Here is a 20,047-nt window from a genome sequence, read left to right as displayed (position 1 = left end):
GCAAGTGCTCTACCACAGTGAGCCACAGTGCCACTTCTGGCTTTTTCTGCTTATGTGGTGCTGGGGAATCAAACCCAGGGCCTCATACATGCAAGGAAAGCACTCTATCACTGAACCACCTTCCGAGCCTCTGAAATGACAAATTTTTAATTCTTCTAGAAAACCCCTCTATTCATAGCTGAGCTCATTTGGAACACATAAGTAATGTTAAATACAGAGGTAAATATAAGGGCATAAATATTAACTATAAAACTGAGTTTTAACAGTAGTCGTTTGTCACTACACAAAATATTCAACCGAACTAAAAAACTGTGCAATTGCTAATGTTGTACAAGTATATCATAGAACTAAACAGCCTTTTAAGTTTCTCCCCTCCAACAAAAATTAAGCAAGGAAAACATCTGCCCAGAGCGATGACTAAGGGGCAGATTTTAAAACCGAGGCGGGAACTTTGTGGCAGGGTCTGACTAGAAACGTTCTGCTCTGCCCCTCCATACTAAGCCTAAGGGCAAACAAAACTTTCGTAGTTTAAAAACACAAACGACACAGGAATTACCTACTTGTCTGACTAGCCGCGAAATTAACACCCCACTACCAATACTAGATAAAACTCAAATACTGGTGGACAACCAAGAACACAAAAACAAAAGCATAGGGTAGGTCAATTCATTTCTGGTAAGTTGTTAGAGAAGAAAAACCCTCTTTTACAAAAAAAAAAAAAAGAAAAAGAAATGAGCTAGAACTCTGATCCTAAGTTTAGAGGTAGGATGCTTCTCAGCATCCGATCTGAAACGATCCACGATTAATTTCCACACGTCAGGTAAAAACTGCATCAAAAATGGCAGCCTCAGAAACGCCGAAGTGATCGCAGCCTTGTCAATAATTACAAGGTAAGAGACACGCAAGGATTAAAAAAGAACGATTTTACTCTGACCTCTCAGGTACTGTCCGAGACACGGGGCACTCTCCCAACACAGCCAAAAAGTTGACTGTGAATCGCGTGTCAGGGTGAGGAGGAAATCAGGAATGGCCCCAGCGAGTCGAGGCCACCCCGCAGGAGGAGAGGGGGCAGGGGCTCCGTCCTCGGGCCAGTGCAGACAGGGTATCCCGGCAGCCAGAGCCACGGCACGGCGCTCTGGTCCGGGACACGCTGGGAGTGGGAACCCGGCAGACTGACCGCGAGGAGGTGTGGAAGAAGCGAGAGGAGCGGGATCCAGGGCTGCCGTCACGCGGCGTGGGCGCGGCTCCGGACCTCGGGCGCGCGGGGCGTGCGGGGCGCGCGGGGCGCAGCCCGGGCCCGGGGGTGCTAACGTTTCTGCAGGTGGCGGGGCGCCCGCGGGCAGACGGGGAGGACCAGTCCCTCCTCCACCGACTCACTGCACTCCCTTCCGGGGTGGGGGGGGAGCCCACGCGGCGCGTCTGCCCGCAGCCGGAGGCGCTCGCCCCGGCCCCTCCCTCACAACTTGCCTGGTAGAAAGAGTTGCGGGTCCCAGACCCCCCGGAACCCAAGGCTCCGCCATCCAGGACAACTGCTCTGCCAACAAGGTCCCGCGAGAGTCGAGAAACCTCGCGATACAAACCCACTCGCCTCTCGCGAGCTTCCTCTAGAACCAACATGGCGGTAAAGAAAAAGTCAGTACTTCAGAACTTAAAAAGTGCTTGCTGAACGAACGGGGGGAGGGGGGAAGCAACGTGAAAGGCACGGCGGGAGGTAGGAAGTCCTTTCCGCCTTCGCGGTCTCTCCCTCGTCTTCGAGTAGGGAGGGAGGACGGCCACCGTCCCGGGAGCGTCGGGGACTCGGGTTACACACCGCAGGGTCTCTCTCTCTCCACCTCACCCGGCCTCCCCGCGTGTCACGTGGGGACGGACTTTCGGCGTGCCCGTCACGTGCGCCGCTCCCGGGCGCGCGCGCGTCCGCCGCCCTCCTCCGAGCCCTCCCGCCCGCGCACGCGTGCGCGCGCACCCCAGCCCCACGTGGGGGCTCCACCGCCGCCGCCTCCTCACAACCCACCCCCTCCCGGCGCACGGCTCCCGATCCGGGTCCCACAGCCGAGCGTTTCCCCCCGTGCTTCCCCCTTTCCCCTCTCCTTCCCCCGCGCCGGCCCCCCGCCACGTGCCCCGGGCCGCCCGCTCACCTTTCGCGCGGGGGGCCGAACGCCACGGGCCACTCCGGAAGGCGCCGCCGCCGCGGCCGCTCTCCGCCCCCGCTCCAGCCCTGGCCCGAGTGCCCGCCGCCGCAGGAAGCTCCACAGCGGCGCCGGGGCGCTTCCAGGTGGGTCCCCGCCTCCCGCTCCTGCTACTTCCCGCAGCACCAGCGGCTCCTTCCGGTCCCCTCCTTTCTCCTAGTTGGGACCGGCGGCGGCGGCGGCGGCCGGCGCGCTCACTACACCGCCTGCTGGTAACCGCGGCCCGTGCACCGCCGCGCCGCCCTCCCCGGCCGCGGCCCCCGGCCCCCGCCCCGCCCTCGCCTCGCCCCGGGGCCATTCCCCCCCGGGCTGGGAAGCGGGTGGCCCGCCGCTGGGCCCCGCACTCGGCGGTCTGCAGAGTCCGGAGCTCCCGGCCGGGCTGCGGGCGGATGGGCGAAGCTCCGGCCCCCCCCCCCCCCCCCCCCGGTCGCGGGGCCGCGCGGTCCCCGCACTCACCTTTCTGCCTCTGATCGATCACTTTCAGCCTCGGCGCCTGCTGTGTTCTCCAGCCGGACGCCCTGGTCAGCCGATGTAGCCCTTCGAAGGTCCTTTTCCGGAGGTCTCTGTCGGGGGCTGCCCCAACCGCTCACTCCAGTCCGAAGAACACACTTCTACCTCGGTGCTCTTTACCCTCCCAACCCTCAACTTCAAGCCAGGCGCCGGTGGTTCACCCCTGACATCGTAGCTCCTCCGGAGGCTGCGATCTGAGGTTCGAAGCCAGCCCAGACAGGAGCATCCATGAGATTCTCAGCCAAAAGCAGAGCTGCGGCTCAAGTGGTTAGAATCTTGATCCAGAGAGCTAAGAGACTGCATACAGGCCCCTGAGTTCAAGTCCCAGTACTGGCACAAACAAAACTTCCAACTCCAGTTATTTTCCACCCGAAGTAGAAAAGTTACTCCGGCAAAGCCACTGTCGGCATCTAGTTGTCAGAAGGCGGCCCCGGCCCAGTTGCGGGGCCAGTGGCTCTGTGGGTATGTAGGCTGGAATGTAGGCTGGGGGGCAGACTAGGAGGGGCTATCAGGAAGCCCAAAAGGCATTAATTTAAATAATACAGGAGGGAGGAGGTAGTGACAGATGTGATCTCTGCGCAATTAGAAAGTGCCCTTCTGGGCCAAAGTTTATTTCTGTACACCTGACCTTTTGTACGTCTAATTGATACTTAGTGTATAACTTGCTTGTTTAAACCCAAGAATTCCCCTGTTGAGGATCCGAACTTCTTTCTGGCCCTGGCCTGGTTCAGGTCACCAGCAATAAAACTTCCTTTATCCTCTCCAAAAAGTAGTTGTGTTGTCTGCTAATCTGTGCTAGCTAGTACTTTCAGTAACTTAGTCATTGTCATTTCCCAGAAATGTGCCTGACTTAAAATAGTGCTCAATACACTGCCCAAAATGTGTAAAAGAGCTCAGCATAAATAAAGCCCTGAGTCAATTCCCAACATTACCCACATTCCACTTCCCTCCAGAACACCTCACCTATCAGTTGTGAGAGACCAGGAAAGTAAACCCCAGCATTTCTTAGTGAAGATAAGCATTTCCCTTGGGTTGATAGTACCAAAGATAAGCTGTGGAAAAGGTGACCTAAATCTCTTCCCCTGTCTATAATTTACATTGTGTCCCCAAAATAGCAAATCGTGAAAAAGTCATTAACTTGAGACACTGCCACCGTTATCAAGTACATCATTGCTTTTGTTTTCCTTATCTCTGGAGCATTACTTTTTTTTTTCAGTCCAGTGGCTAACTATGAGGCTTTATTTTCTGTTGTTAGTAAAAGCTATTAAATGATTTAATTGGTTACTTGTATTTGTTCTGATTTCCACTGCAAGTCAAAGTAACATCTGCATGCACCAGAGCCCCAGTGGCTCACACTGTAATATCTAGCTACTCAGATAGCTGAGATCTGAGGAAGTTCAAAGCCAGTGTGGGCTGAAAAGTCCCGGTGAAACTCGTCTTCAATTAACCACCAGAAAACTTGAAGTGGTGCTCAAAGTGGTACAGCGTTAGCCTTGAGCCAAAGAGCTCAAGGACAGCACAAAGGCCTTGAGTTCAAGCCCCAAGTCCAACCCCACACACACACACACCTCTCTCTACTGGCCTCCCCTCCTGAGGTCAAACAGTTAAGTACTCTCCTGAGAGAATAGGACTCCAAGTCCATGCCACAGCACCTAGCTGGAGAAACTTACTTAACCTACTGGATGTTAACTCTGTACTAAGATCAGAGACATGAGAGTTAAAAAAGAAAAAAAAAACATGATTTCCCTGCTCTGCTTTATATCACGGACAGCCCAAGTGCTGGTGTCGTGCCTGTAATACTAAATAGACTGAGATCTGAGGATCAAAGCCAGCCCAGGCAGAAAAGTCCCCATGAGATTCTTCTCTCCAATTAACCACTGTAAAACCAGAAGTGAAGCTGTGGCTCAAGTGGTAGAGACTAGCCTTCAGCAAAAGCTCAATCAAGGATAGCACCCATGACCAACAACAAAAAACTATAGTGAAAGCTGGGTACCAGTGACTCATTCCTGTAATCCTAGCTACTTAACTACTTAGGAGGCTGATCCTGAGGACCAGTTTGGACAGGAAAGTCTGTGACACTCTTATCTCCAATTAATCAGTAATAAAAACAAAAAAAAAATTACATGTAGACATGTTATACAAGATTACAAACATTTGCACAGTAAAAAAAAAAAAAAGGCACATAGCTATTGAGCTCAATAGCTATGTGCCTATGATCACATAAAATGATGTTTATTAAATGAACTCCAAGAACTGGAAATGAGGTTTTTTTTTTTGTTACGTTGCTTTTTCTGTTGTTTTCTCCTTTGTCACTGTTTTTTATTTCTGTACCTTTTGTCTTGTAAGTTTATCTGTTTAGGAGAGGGTAAGCGGGAGCACAGAAATGGTGGGAAAAGGGTGAACTAATGTAGCAGTAATACTAGACACGATGTTGAAAAGGAACTATAACTTGTGGGGGAGGAAGTCAACAGGGAAAAACAGAAAACACTATTCAAAAAGAAATGTATTCATTACTTATGTAACTCCTCTGTACATTACCTTTACAATAACAATAAATTTTTTAAAAGTGGAGCTTTGGCTCAAGTGGTAGAGTGCCAACCTTGAGTAAAAAAGCTAAGCAAGCGTTCAAGTCCCAATACTGGCACCAAAACAAAACAACACCCTACACTAATGTGAATAATTTATTTGCATACTTCTGAATAACAAGTCATTTGGCAGTAGTGGAATTTAAACTCTGGGTACTGCAACTAGGCACATGCTCTATTACCTTTAGCTCAAAACTATCAAATAAATTCAAGACTCAAGTTATACATTTTAAAATCATTTTTATTGAATTCATTTCAGCAACATTGCTTACATGGTTGTAGCTGCCCCAAAATAAACAAAGCCATCATGAATGCTATTCAACATTCTCAGTGTCATCCAGTATGCTTTAGTACTTGGAATATAGTTAAAACTTTTGACATTACATAATCAAGCAAACAGCAGCGCATACTACATTATTCAAAAAGGCTTTGTGCATTTCATTTAAAAATCATTTTGCAAGTGGTTTCAGCTTTTTCAACAATCTCATTGACACATTCGACACTTCATGCTCTCAAAATACAAGTGGCCTTAAGCTAACTCTACAGTTTTTTTTAAATTACATTATTGAATACTACTCAGTTATAATAATTGAAGTTTAACATTTTACAATATAAGCGGCAATAAGTTACTGATATCTGCTGACAAACTTCACTAGAACTAAATACATTCTTGATACATTAAAAAGACAGTTTGTAAATTTTAATGTGCTAGTTTATGTAGTGCAAAAGAAGTGACACACTAATGTTTCCTGAGCTTTAGGAAATTCACAACTTTCTGACTACTTTCACTTTAAAATAGGCTATTAGGCAAACCCGTATCGAAAACTAAACAAGGTTTTAGAGAACTGAAAAGATTAATCTGTTAAGAGTGGCTTATGGAAATGAAAAAGGGTTTTAACGGAAAAGTATTTACAACATTCCAAAGGATATTTGGATGTGGATCTTAAACAAAGATCAAAGATAACCTACTTACCAACTGATCACAACTGTCCCTTCACTTTCAAAAATATTACACTGAATTTCTGGTAAGTTATTTAGCATTAAATATACCAACCTATAGTATATTACACATTTTAACATATTCTCCCATAATGCCCAGTAAGAAGGAATAAATCTGATAGAAGATGAAAAGTCAAGAAAATAAACATGCTTTAGGGAATGTTTCTGAGTGTGTAGAAGTTAAAGAAAGTGAAAATAATCTTTCATTGGAACTCTGCTACTCAAAATTACAAAGATCGAGTTTCTACTTCAATTTTTTCTTCTGCTTGTAACATATCAGGATCAACATGAACAACTGGAGGTCGTAGGATAACTTCAGGCCCTCCACCATATATAGACTGCAGAAAATTCCATGTTTCTTCAGAAATCTGACCAGAATCTGCTCCTAAAATTGGGCATAGGTAGAAAGAATGCTTATAAAACTATGTATTTTGTATTGCATAAGCTTTCCTAATGAACCCACCCACACATATCAGAGAATGTCTAAAACATAAATCTTCAGACTATTAAGTCACTATGAGCTGCACTGCATAGTCTTTTTTTCCCTTAATTTATTATCTTTAAGTAGTTGTGAAGGTACCATTTAACAAAGCAGTATATGAATATAATGCATCTTTTCACTGTCCCCCCTTCAACCTTCTCACAATTCTTAAATCCACTCCTTTTTCAAATTTTGTGGTCTATACAATGGTCTATCTTAAAAATTAGAAATTTGTCCAGACATCTAGTGGCTCACACCTGTAATCCTAGTTACTCAAGAGACTAACATCTGAGGATCATAGTTTGAAGCCAGCCCAGAAAGGAAAGTCCGTGCAACTCTTATCTCCAATTACCTAGCAGAAAATTGGAAGTGAAGCTGTGCCTCAAAGTGACAAAATAGCATTCTTGAGTGAAAAAAACTTGAATGAAAAAAACTCAGGAACAGTGCCCAGGACCTGAGTTCAAGCCTCAGGAGCAGTGCACAGGCAAAAAGCACACACAGATACACACATAGAAAATCAGAAATGCTTTTTCCTAATTCCTAACTAGAGCCTTAATATAAAATATTGTTAGGTTGAGTCTGGCTTGCCTTCATTCAGTCATCTTTGTATGAATCCAGTGGTTATGGGATATGGTTTTTGTTTTGTTGTTTGGGTTTTCTTTTTCCCTTCCTGCTCCAGCACCTTCCTTTTTTTTTGGGGGGGGGGAGGGGAGGGTTAGTCATGGGGCTTGAACTCTGGGCTTGGGCATTATCCCCCAGCTCTTTGGCTCAAGGCAAGCCCTCTACCACTTGAGCCACAGCGCCACTTCCGGTTTTCTAGTGGTTGATTGGAGATAAGAGTCTCACAGACTTTCCTTACACGGGCTGGCTTTGAACCATGATCCTCGAACCATGATCCTCAAGTCTCAGCCTCCTGAGTAGCTAGGATTACAGGCTTGAGCCACTGGCGTCCAGCTTGCACCTCCATTTTCAAACAGTTTGTAGCTGATGTTCACTAAGAGACTGAGTACTTAGAACTGATGAAAGGAAATCCTATCTAAGAAAAGTGCATTTCTTTACAGAGCTGTATCTTACCATCCTTTGGCCCTCTGCTGAAAAAGTAGAATCAAATCTCAATAATGCCTTTTTAATTGTATCCTCCAGTATTTTAGGCGTAGGACAGTACTATATCAGCCCTCTGTGAATATAAATACCCTGTACCTCCTTTATGATAAGTAGTAGTGACTGTACTTTATCAGAGCTGTTTTTAATGATATTAACTCAAGAATGTTTTCTTTCCAGATGATGATTGAGAAGTTGACTTAAAAAAAATGGTGCCAGGTACCACAACAGTAACAGAACTTCGCATTTTTCTGGGGTTTTGTTTTTTTATCTTTTTTATTAATGGATGGGCTAGATGTCTACTTTTGTTCAGATGACTGCAGAACCTGGAAAAGCTGTTGCTGCTATTGATGCATAACATAGTGCTATTGTTGGTCTTTTTATATAAATATAAATGTATATATACATATATATAATTTGAATTTTTAGAAACTTTAGTTGTGCTGTCAACTTTGGAAAAAGTATCCCAGTTTACCGTGTTGAGTTAGCATTGTACAGAAATTAATAGCCATATTGGTCTAAAAATTAATAATTAATATTTATTAATACTAAACTTAATTTCTTTCCATTTGTTCAGGGGTAAATATGTAAAGTCTTACCTATGTGGGTTTGATTAAAGAAATTAATAAAAGTATTCTCTAAATTTTAAAAAAAAACCTTTCTGATACAAAAAGTACATACTAGTTATTCTTCAATGTCTATCCCAGTCCAAACTTGAATTAGTCTTGAGCAAGGTTAAAAAAAATAATAATTTCATGGCTTACCTATTCCTAACACTGAGAAATCACTACCAAGTAAAGGCATCAATAGTAGTCGAACTTACCTTGTCTAAGCATCACATTACCACATTTAGTGATTGCAATTTTAGTGTTGTCAATAGGACCTGGAGGATCTAAATCAAAAGGAAGAATTATAAAGTATATTCTCCCAAAAGAAATGAATAATTTTATGCTTAGAATAATTGAGATTTATAACCATGTAATTAAATTGCTTAGTTTTTAGCCAAATTATTATACTCTTTATATCCAGGATGGCCTTGAACCAAAATCTTCCCAATCTCCAACTGAATACCTAGAATTACAAGTATGAACCATTGTAATCTTATAATCTATTCTTTTCTCCCTCCAGATTCCAAACGTTTGTGTTTTTCAAAATAAAGACCACATGTTTAGAGACAACACAAAAGGTTACTTAAAAAAAAAAAAAGCCAGATACTAATGTCTCATGCCCGTAATTCTAGCTACTCAGGAGGCTGATATCTAAGGATTACAGTTCCAAGTCAGCCTAGGCAAGAAAGTCTGAGACTCTTATCTCCAGTTAACCACTAAAAAGCACCAAAAACCCAGATGTGATGGGTGTGGTTCAAGTGGCAGAGTGCCAACGTTGAGCCAATTAGCTAAGGAAATTGCCCTAACCCCAGTACTAGGCCCATGTGTGTAAAGGAGCATGCGCGCACACACAGAAGGGAGGGGGTAAAAGAGAAAGAAGAGACAGGGAAAGAAAGAAAAGAAGAAGGAAAAAGAGAGAGAAAGGGAAGGAGAGATAGGGAGGGAGGGAGCATGTGTGTCAGTCAGATAGACAGGTGCTGGTAGCTCTTCAGGAGGCTAAGATATGAGGATCAATGTTCAAAGCCAGCCCAGGCAGGAAAGTCTATGAGTCTCTTTATCTCCAATTAACCACCAAAAAAAGTCCAAAGTGAAGCTGGGACTCAAGTAGTAGAGCACTAGCTTGGGCAAAATTTCAGGGACAGTGTCCAGGCCAGGAGTTCAAGCCCCCAGGAACTAACACAAAAACAAGTTATAATAAAATAGTTATCCAAACAACATACACTGATTTGTTCATTGTATACATGTGGTTAGTGTGTTTTCAAAAAGTTCATTGAAAATATACACAAGGCCCTGAAAATGTACAATACATAGTGCTACGATTTTACATTCAAACAAGGAAAATTGACCAATATGTCACACTGACTTGTCACTTACAAGTAGACAAAATGCTAAATACAGTTCATCCTCTGTACAAAAAAAGCAATTCAAAACGGGCACCGGTGGCTCACGCCTATAATCCTAGCTACTCAGGAGGCTGAGATCTGAGGATCATGGTTCAAAGGCAGCCCGGGAACAGAAGTCCCTGAGACTCTTATCTCCAATAAACCACTCAGAAAACCAGAAGTGGTGCTGTGACTTAAGTGGTAGAGTGCTCACCTTGAACTGAAGAGCACAGGTACAGCACCCAAGTCCTGAGTTCAAGCCCCACAACCGATTTAAAAAAAAAAAGTACACTTTAAAAGGCAAGAGAGGTGCTAATGACAAAGCCAGGGCAGGACTGAACGTTCACATGTCGTTTTGACTGCCACAAAATAAGCAGAGCATCACTTTTTTAAGGGTAAAGAACACTAGTATAAATTGAAGCATTCTGAGTAACAGCAACAAAAAAAAAAAATCTTAGTCTGGCTAGTTGGCAAATAAAACCAATCTATTTTTTTTTCTTTTTAAGGATTATTTTGCTGTATAAAGACCATTTATTTCTTCAAAAGAAAAAATTGCTTCTGATTGAAATTAAATTTACAACCAACACTATATGCCACAACTATTAAAGAATGTATACTGAATGCAAAGAGTCGGGTAATTTTTTCTTACCAAGAAATGTGTTCAAGTGTCTTCACATTTACATTATAGGTTTTCAACAGTACACTGAATAATCAAAAGTATATTTGATTGCTAGAGGACATTATAGATATAGATTAGACATCAAAACAAGGAAATACCACAAATTTATGTAAATGAAAAGTCTATACCAAGTATTCATATAGACTTTTTTTAATGACATCCATCTCCTGAGCTTCTTCCAGATTGTATATCTCCTAACACAGAACCCAGGCTCTCTAAGACTCAGAATCATCTAAAATCTAAAATAACTAATCATTTGGGGATTCCTGATCAAAACTGTACCTTTAATTCTATAAAAGAGTAATTCCTTTGAAATTTAAAAAGAAATTGTTCAACTCTTTAGTTGGGTATGATGGCTCAAACTATAATCCTGGCTATTTGGGAGACTGAGATCAGAAAACTGGAGTTTAATGCTAGTTAGGAACCAAAAATTCACATAACTCTTATCTAAAGGAATAAAATGATGCATGTGGTAGCACATGCCTATCATTCCAACTACTCAGGAAGCACAAATAGGATTACAGTCCAGGCTTGCATGAGCAAAAAGTGAAGCCCTATTGAAAATAAAATGGGATAGGAGCATGACTCAAGTGGTCTAAGAGTGTCTGAATAACCAATGCAAGCCCTGAGTTCAAACCCCAGTATCACCAAAAGAAAAAGAGGGAAAACAAAAAAAAAAACCTAAGGATTCTAACTGTATACCATGTTGCAATCTTTCTCATATATCAACATCTTACTTTCATATCATACTAATTAAGTCTGCTTACTACTTCACTGTATTGGACAAGATATAACTTAAACATCTCATTACTATATGAAATTTAAAATTTTTTGAATATTAAGAGCATGATTGCAGTCAGTTCTTTTATTCTTGTCATATATATAATTCCTAAGTTTAAAAAACTTAAAACCAACGAGAACATAAGATCTCTAAGGGCAGTAATCTTTTGGGGTTCATTAATACAATCCCCAATTCTTACAGACACTCAAAAAATATTTGTCCAAGCCAGGCACCTGTGGCTCACGCCTATAATCCTAGCTACTCAGGAGGCTGAGCTCTGAGGATCACAATTTGAAGTCAGCACAGTCAGGAAAGACAGGATTCTCCTCTCTAAATAACCACGTAAAAGTCAGACATGAGGTATGGTTCAAATGGCAGAGCATTAGCCTTAAGCAAAACAGCTCAAAGACAACACCCAGGCCCTAAGTTCAAGCCCCAGAACCAACATACACATACATACACAATTGTCCAGCAAATAAAACAATGCACTGAGCTGGAAGGCTCAGTGGTAGAATGTTTGCCTTGCATGCATGGGGCCCAGGGTTTGATTCCTTAGCACCACATAAGCAGAAAAAGTTGTAAGTGGTGCTGTGGCTCAAGTGATAGAGCACTAGTCTTGAGCTGAAGAACTGAGGGACAGCACCCAGGCCCAGAGTTCAGGCCCCACAACCAAAATAAAAAAAGAAGCAAAAAATTTAATTTTTAGTTAACCACTTACCTCCATCTTTTCCCTTCACAAAACTCTCCCATTCTCTAAACCACTGCATACTGATGCAATAAAAAGTAGCTGGAGAGTCCTCCTCCTGAAATGCTCTGTTAAGCTATGAGGAGAGAAAGAAATGAGTCATTGAGTATGTAGAACTTGCTTTGTCACAAAACAATATAATCAATGTGCTTGAGCATCTAGAGCAATTTCTTATATGCGTGTTATGTGGTACTACAGAAGTATATACTGATACTGAGTTATATTAGTACTAAGATACACAGGAGCACCTATTACTAAACAATCCTATGTTATGTTCCAAAACTTAGAAGGTACACACACACAAATGGGCATTAAACAATACATACTCCATGTATTTATTAGAATCTATAATGTATAAGATTTAAACATACTACATCCACTATCTACATCTTAATTTTGTTCACTTATAACATTGACAATTTGCTATTGCCAACACTAGCTGCAAATAACCTTGTACATGTCATTTCACAGGAAATGTACATCCATGTGTTGTACTCATTTCACAGGCCATGTACATGCATGTAGAGGTAAATTCTCAGACGTGGTGGGATGGAAGTCCCAGAAGATACTCCACTCCCATCTCCAGCCTGAAGGCCTAACAAATAGATATGTGATTCAAAGTATGCACAATTTTACTAGAAACTAAAATCTTTAATGACATGATCTAATAGTTGGAATAAAGACATCAAATAGTCATTTTTAGCTAAGGAGCCAGGTCTATCTTTCTCAAGCTTCTGAAGGGCCTAATTATTCAATTTTTTTTGTTTTGTTGTTTTTTTTTTTTTTTTGGTGGGGTCCGTTCGTGGGCCTGAACTCTGGGCCTGGGCGCTGTCCCTCGGCTCTTCAGCTCAAGGCTAGCACTCTAACACTTGAGCCACAGTGCCACTTCCGGCTTTTTTCTTTTTGCTTATATGGTGCTGAGGCATCGAACCCAGGGCCTCAGGCATGCAAGGCAAGCACTCTACCACTGAGCCACCTTCCCAGCCCCTCAATTTTTTGTTTGGAGTAAATTTCCTTCTTAAATTAACTAGTCTGGCTTCTAACACTGGTAATTAAAACAACAGATAAACTGGCATAGGGAGGTATGGGCAAAAGAAACTAGTACAGAAACACATAAGGAACAGAGCCTACAGGAATTGAGAGTATTTGAAACTTCTCTAATTGCAGTAGCGTGTAATACTCCTGAAAGTATTTCACAACAAATAACTAAATGCCTGTCATATATACTAACCAAAGACAAATCAGGTTCAGATTATGTCATTCCTCTAATTCACTTCATCAAAACTGATCATTCTCCAAAATTCTTCTAATATCGCTGAAGTACTTCCATTATTTGATTTAATCTTCCCATGATTTCTTCCTCATTGTCTACCTGTGTTTATACTGACAGGTTATTCCCAGAACCACCCAGAATCATGCCTACCACTGATAGGTTATTCACAGAACCACCCAGAAACATGCCTACTTCTTAAGGATCTGTACTATCCTCTTTCGTAGATATTAAAGTGACTGTCTCCCTCACTGCCTTCAAGTCTTTGCTTCTCTATCTTTATGAGGCTTATCTTAACCACTGTTTAAACTGTGACCTGACTTGTCCCCTCACACTGCTTTGTCCCATTCATAATTTTCCTTTTCTTAACATTTTCGTGTATTTTATGTATTAAATGTGAGCTCTTTGAGGGCAAGAATCCTGCTGGAACATAAAATAGCTATTTAAATAATGAAAAGGAATTAAAACTGCTATGGCATGTTTGTTCTTTGATGCAGAATTAGAGTAGGGGCTGAGATTCTGAAACATGTCAGACCAATTCGGCTAGATGCTTAATTATAACACCTATTAAATTTATATACTTTCAAGATATTATCTTTAGCATTAGAAAGTTTATGTATCTAGATGTTTTTCAAAATTTATTCAAGCACAGTCACCCCATTAGAAAAATGTTTATTACTTCTGAAAAATTTCTCTAAACTGTTGCTCTAAAAATACTTCTTCCCTTCTTTTCTAAAGAAGCATTAGAAAAATGCTGAATTCTGTATCTATCCAACATGTCAAAACGTCCCTTCCATCTGTTAATTGTACTGTGCTTCTTTTCAGCAGAAACACTGCTATTAGATCATTCAGAATTCTAATTTGTTCCATTTCAACACTTACTTGCTTGTATATAGTACTGAGATCTAGGGTTTGAGCTCAGGGCCTTATGCTTGCAAGGGAGATGTTCTACCTACCTGAACCATGCCCCTAGCTCTACATCAGCATTTATTTTACCAGTCATTCTATACTAAAAACAAAACAAACCTATCTATTGGGTGGGTATGGAGGTAGGAAGATTACCAGTTTGACACCTGTCTGGGCTTCATAGCAAAAACCTTGTTTCAAAAATTAAAAAAAGAAAGAAAAAGAATACCAACTGATAGAAAAACTGGGTAGAATGCCAAGGTTTTCACTGATATTTGACCAAACCTGAAACCCCAAAATTCCCAGGCTCATTTCCTGTGGCCTTTCTATGTTTCTGTACATTCTGATTTTTTCAGAATTCTAGTTTCCAGGCTATCAAACATATGTTTATACTCCGGGAAGTATACTAATATGCTTGTTTTATTAAAAAAAGGATAGGGTGGACATAAATCAATTTATTTTGCTCTGATTTTTTTTTTGTAGTGTTTGGGATCAAACCCAGGATCTCACTCATAGTAGGCCACCATTCTATCCGCAGTTAGATCTGCATTAAAAAAAAAAAAAAACTATTACCTGAACAAGGGAATCTGTTGAAATTGTTTGGGAAGGTAAAGGAAGGGAGAGTGATAGAGGTGGTGACATTGATTGGAACAAAATGTAAACATGTAAACATGGAAAGGTTAACAATGAAATCCTCCTCTGTATAACAAATTAGCTAAAACAAACAAAACAACTTCATTGCCTGCAACTCCAGAACTTAAGGCAGGAGAATTTTAAGTTTGAGATTAGTTTGGGCTACCTAATAAAACCTTGTCCCAAGAAAAAAGCAAACAACCTAATCAACTTTATTAAGGTACAATCCACCCACTGTTTCTGTGAATCTCAGTGGTTTTTCAGTAAAGTTGGTTGTGCAACTGTCACCAGGATCCAGTTTACCACACTTGCAACTGGCCCAAAGTTCTCCTGCATCAGTTTGCAATCAGTCCCCAACTTTCATTTCTTGAAATTACTGATCTACTTTGTCTTCATATAGTTTTTCTTTTTAGATATATTACATAAGTAGAATTAGACATTATATAGTCTTCTTTATGTCTTCTTGGTATGTTTCTGAGGTACATTCATATTTTCCAGCATCAGTAATCCCTGATCTTTTCTTTGTTTAAGACAGTAAGGTTAGGGCTGGGAAGGTGGCTCAGTGGTAGAGTGCCTGCCTTGCACTCAGGAGGCCCTGGGTTCGATTCCTCAGCACCACATAAACGGAAAAACCTGGAAGTGGTGCTATGGCTCAAGTGGTAGAGTGCTCACCTTGAGCTGAAGAGCTGAGGAACAATGGCCCAGGCCCAGAATTCAAGCCCACAACTGACCCAAAAAAAAAAAAAAAAAAAGACAGGGTCTAGCTAAGTAGCTCAAGTTGACCTCAAACTCAAAAGTCCTCCTGCCCCAGCCTCCTAATTGCTGGGAACAATCATGTACCACCATGCGCCACCATGCTTGGTTTGATCCATGATCTTCTTATGCCAAGGAGTGTTCCATTGTAAGAATATAAGACATCTTACTTGTCCATTTGGCAGCTAATGCACATTTCAATTGTTTCCACTTGGGGGCAATTTATGAGCAATTACATGCTTTTACAAGTTTTATATAATTGTAAATTGTCATTTCTCTGGAGTACATATAAGTGGCATTATGACTTAAATGCTAGGTGTTGAATTTTTGTTTTAAAAAAATATAACTACCATTCTGAGGATAGAGTTCAGTGTATAGCACCTGTGAAGTATGTATGATACCCCAGATTTAATTCCCATCACCCACAAAACAAATAAAACCTACCAAATTATGTTAGCATGTAGCATTTTGCATTCATATGAGAATTCCATAATGACTATGTACTCTTGCAGGTGCTTATTAGCTATGGCTTCTTAGTAGTAATATCTGTTCAAATCTTCATTTATTTCTTAGCTGGAATATTTGCCTAGTTATTGCATTGTGTGAATTCTCTATATTATTTGCATATAATTCCTTTCATTACATATAATTTAGGATTTCGACCTACCTTCCTATCTCTCAATGTTTCATCCAGTACTACCATTCCTGGACTTACTGAATGTCTCATTCATAGCCATAAAAAGGCCAACTGCAATGTTTCTGGATTGAAAAGACTCATTTATCTTACTATGTGCTGGCACCCAGGAGCTGCTGCCCTATTAAAGACTCAAGTTTTGTATCTAGAGGCAACAACTGGTAAGCCTGGAACTGTCCCACATTAGGTGGTATATGTTACAAAGCAGAAACTAGTATCTTTTTTCTTTTTTTTTGGTCAGTTGTGGGGCTTGAACTCTGGGCCTCACCACTGTCCCTCAGCTCTTCAGCTCAAGGCAAGTGCTCTACCACTTGAGCCACAGCGCCACTTCCAGTTTTCTGAGTGGTTTATTGGAGATGAGAGCCTGGGGGGATGGGCTGGGAAATTGGCTCAGTGGTAGAGTGCTTGCCTCACAGGCATGAGGCCCTGGGTTCGATTCCTCAGCACCACATAAGCAGAAAAAAGCCAGAAGTGGTGCAGTGGCTCAAGTGGTAGGGTGCTAGCCTTGAGCTGAAGAGTTGAGGAACAGTGCCTGGGCCCAGAGTTCAGCCCTCATGACCAACAACAACAACAACAAAAAGTCTCATAGACTTTTCCTTTCCAAGCTGGATTTGAACTGCAAACCTCAGATCTCAGCCTCCTAAGTAGCTAGGATTACAAGTATGAGCCACTGGCGCCCGGCTGAAGCCATTATCTTTTTACCACCATAACTAGAATATATGAGGCTAGGGACAGGAAATGGGAAACTCATCTATATTATTATTGACACACTGACAAAAGCTGTGCTTTCCATATTTACAACTTTAGCCTATACTAGTTCGGATATAAAACATCCAAGTATAGCTTTACTGGATTGCAAGCTGAGACCGCTCCATAAATATTTTGTGTTTCTCATGTCCCTGAGACAACAAGTAAAGAGGAGTTTACAATAGGTCCCAGTTATAAAGGGTGAATAAAATGACTGATATACAAGAACAAAGATGATTCTATCTGGAAGCCAGGAGATTATACCCACTGCATTAATTGCTACTATTACAAATGACTATAGACTTGGTGGCTGAAAAAGGTATTTGTTTTCATAATTCTGGACATCAGAAATCCAGAATCTAGCCTGTAGGACATATTCCATTTCCTTCCCCTAGAACCTTCTACCTACAGTCTATGCTGCCACCTTTACATTGTTTTCACCTCATCCTCTGTGTCTTCCCACTCTTTGCCTGTTTAGAAAGATTCCTATTGGATTTAGGCTACATATGTAACTCCAACTTTCATCTCCAAGTCCTAAGAAAAACTCTTTATCCAGCCGGGCACCAGTGGCCCATGCCTGTAATCCTAGCTACTTATGAAGCTCAGATCTGAGGATTACGGTTTGAAGCCAGCCCAGGGAGAAAAATCCCCATGAGACTCTTATCTCCAATAAACTACTCAAAAAAGTGGGAAATAACTCTGTGGCTCAATTGGTAGAGCGTGAACACTAAGAGACTCAGAAACAGCACTCAGGCCTTGAGTTCAAGCCCCAGGACTGCGCCCCCCCCCCCAAAAAAAAAAATCCTTTATCCAAACAAAGTCACATTTTTTTTTTATCAATCATTAAGGTTAATTCACGAAACAAAACTTAAGACATAGAAACATCTTTCTGGAAACAACTATTCCAACCCTCTATGCAGGTTAGTGTTTCTATAAAGGTTCAGTTAATTAGCTAGAGAAATCTAATAGATATTAAAACTTCTAAAGGCTCAAAACATTCTAGAGTGAAGGTCTAGGTTATTTACCAGGTAAATTCAGACACAATCAGCTCAGGTCTAGCTAAGAAAATAGGGAATATGGGGAAGTGGAGCTGTGGCTCAAGTGGGAGAGCACGTGCCTTGAGCTGAAGAGCTGAAGGACAGCACCCAGGCCCAGAGTTCAAGCCCCACAACTGACAAAAAAAAAAAAGTGGAATATGGAATGGGGGGTGATCAAGAGTAGAAACGTATTTCTTCCGTGTTCTAACTACATATTTATAAACATTTACTGTATTTTGAGTTTTCATTTTACCTTTTTCTTTCACTCTAGTACCATTATAATAGTGGTGTTTAACATAGTATTCTTTATTTTTACTGGTTTACTGATTTTTTTTTTTGGTCAGTCATAGGGCTTGAACTCAGCCTGTGTGCTGTCCCTGTGCTCTTCAGATCAAGCTAAGTGCTCTACCATTTGAGCCACAGCACCACTTCTGGTTTTCTGGTGGTTAATTGGAGATAGAGGAGTCTCATGGACTTTCCTGCCTAGGCTGGCTCAGTCCTCAGATCTTAGCCTCCTGGGTAGCTATGGATTACAGGTGTGAGCCACGGTGCCTGGCTTACTGATTTTTGAGAAAAATGTATATATACTCTGTTGCTGAGGCTGGCCTGAAAATCAGCCCTTCTACTTTGGCATCTCAAGTAGCTGGAATTATAGACATCTGCCACACCTGATTAGTTTTATTATTTTTGTGGTGCTTATGAAGAAACAAGCACCTATGAAAACTAGAAAAGTGGCCTACCATTGAACCATACACTTAACCCTTAGTCATCTTTATAAAAGAAAGACTGGTAGCATTGATTGAACTTAAAGATTGATATCCATCATCTAGAAATGGATACAGTTACTAATGGGACTGAGGGCCTTCCACATTTAGTGAATGGGTAAATGTAGCATATACTGACTTATGAGCTAGTTTTACCATGGTGAGGTAGAACATAATGATGTTACTATTTTTGCTTGGATGGATGAGTCCAAGTGGATTCAGAGTGGACAAAGGAGCAAATTACTATATTTCCTGTACATGAGCATAATTTCTGTCCATTTTTTTTGTGTGTGTGGAGGGGCGAGGGAATTGGTTGTGGGCCTTGAACTCTGGGCCTGGGCACTGTCTTTCAGCTCTTCAGCTCAAGGCATGCACTCTACCACTTGAGCCACAGCGCCACTTCCAGTTTTCTAGTGGTTTACTGGAGATAAGAGTCTCATAGACTTTCCTGCCCAGGCTGGCTTTGAACTGCAATCCTCAGATCTCAGCCTCCTGAGTAGCTAGGATTACAGGTGTGAGCCACCAGCGCCTGGCTCACTTCTGTCCATTCTTATATTTTCTTCTATAAAGAGAAGCCTACCCAGATGAGGTATGTGCTCAAAGAGAATAAGAAACACAGGAGTTCAGGACACCTTCATCTGACAAAGACAACTGCATAATTCCCACTAATGGAAAAAAGTTACACTTTTACAATAAAAATTTTTAAATAAAAAAATAAAAGAGAAGCCTACTTTTTCCAGGGTTCTTTGTTAATAATGCTCTAGATTAAATACTATCAATAATATGTGGACTATATGGAAAGCATGAAAGACAAAAACTATTTGTCCATGGGGCTGCGAAGGTGGCTCAGTGGTAGAGTGCTTGCCTTGCATGTATTATGCCCTGGGTTTGAATCCTCAGCACCACATAAGCAGAAAAAGCCAGAAGTGGTGCTGTGGCTCAAGTGGTAGAGCACTCTCCTTGAGCTGAAGAGCTTAAGGATAGTGCCCAGACCCAGAGTTCAGGCCCCACGACCAACAAAAATTAAATAAATAAATAAATAAATAAAATTTAAAAAAAAAAAAAAAACTTTTTCTTCTGGTGGTTGATTTATTCTATTTCTAAAGATGTTCACTTTAACAACTTCCTTGAAGTGCTACTAGGATTTTCTAGTAAAACTTTGTCTTCCCTTTGTAATTAGTATTTT

The 20,047-nt window shown here is 41.6% G+C and overlaps 2 protein-coding genes and 1 long non-coding RNA gene across 9 annotated transcripts in view; 1 reads left to right on the top strand and 2 right to left on the bottom strand.

Annotated features, from left to right (window-relative positions):
- The window catches only part of Zzz3 (zinc finger ZZ-type containing 3), an 81,848-nt gene extending 79,618 nt beyond the window's left edge, over nt 1–2,230 (bottom strand). For all 5 annotated transcript variants that reach the window (XM_042685302.1, XM_042685309.1, XM_042685321.1 and 2 more), the window contains exon 1: nt 2,136–2,230. The gene's annotated coding sequence lies outside the window, so the exon portion shown is untranslated. The remainder of the gene's footprint in view (nt 1–2,135) is intronic.
- Nucleotides 2,192–3,980, top strand: LOC122112538. Its single transcript, XR_006148238.1, has 2 exons — nt 2,192–2,272; nt 2,671–3,980. It is a non-coding gene; the product is annotated as an uncharacterized LOC122112538 (long non-coding RNA).
- A 1,524-nt stretch (nt 3,981–5,504) lies between these two features.
- Usp33 (ubiquitin specific peptidase 33) overlaps nt 5,505–20,047 on the bottom strand; it is a 67,296-nt gene continuing 52,753 nt past the window's right edge. For all 3 annotated transcript variants that reach the window (XM_042677084.1, XM_042677086.1, XM_042677085.1), the window contains exons 22-24: nt 12,031–12,133; nt 8,686–8,754; nt 5,505–6,665 (exon numbers count right to left, since the gene is read on the bottom strand). In XM_042677084.1, coding sequence (XP_042533018.1) covers nt 6,508–6,665; nt 8,686–8,754; nt 12,031–12,133 — 330 coding nt within the window. In that variant the 3' untranslated portion in view covers nt 5,505–6,507. The remainder of the gene's footprint in view (nt 6,666–8,685; nt 8,755–12,030; nt 12,134–20,047) is intronic.

This window comes from Dipodomys spectabilis, unplaced genomic scaffold, assembly GCF_019054845.1.
Source record: "Dipodomys spectabilis isolate Male_0828 unplaced genomic scaffold, ASM1905484v1 ptg000002l, whole genome shotgun sequence".
Taxonomy (NCBI): domain Eukaryota; kingdom Metazoa; phylum Chordata; class Mammalia; order Rodentia; family Heteromyidae; genus Dipodomys; species Dipodomys spectabilis.
Note: the sequence above shows the minus strand (reverse complement) of the source record. Positions and strands in the feature narration are given on the sequence as shown.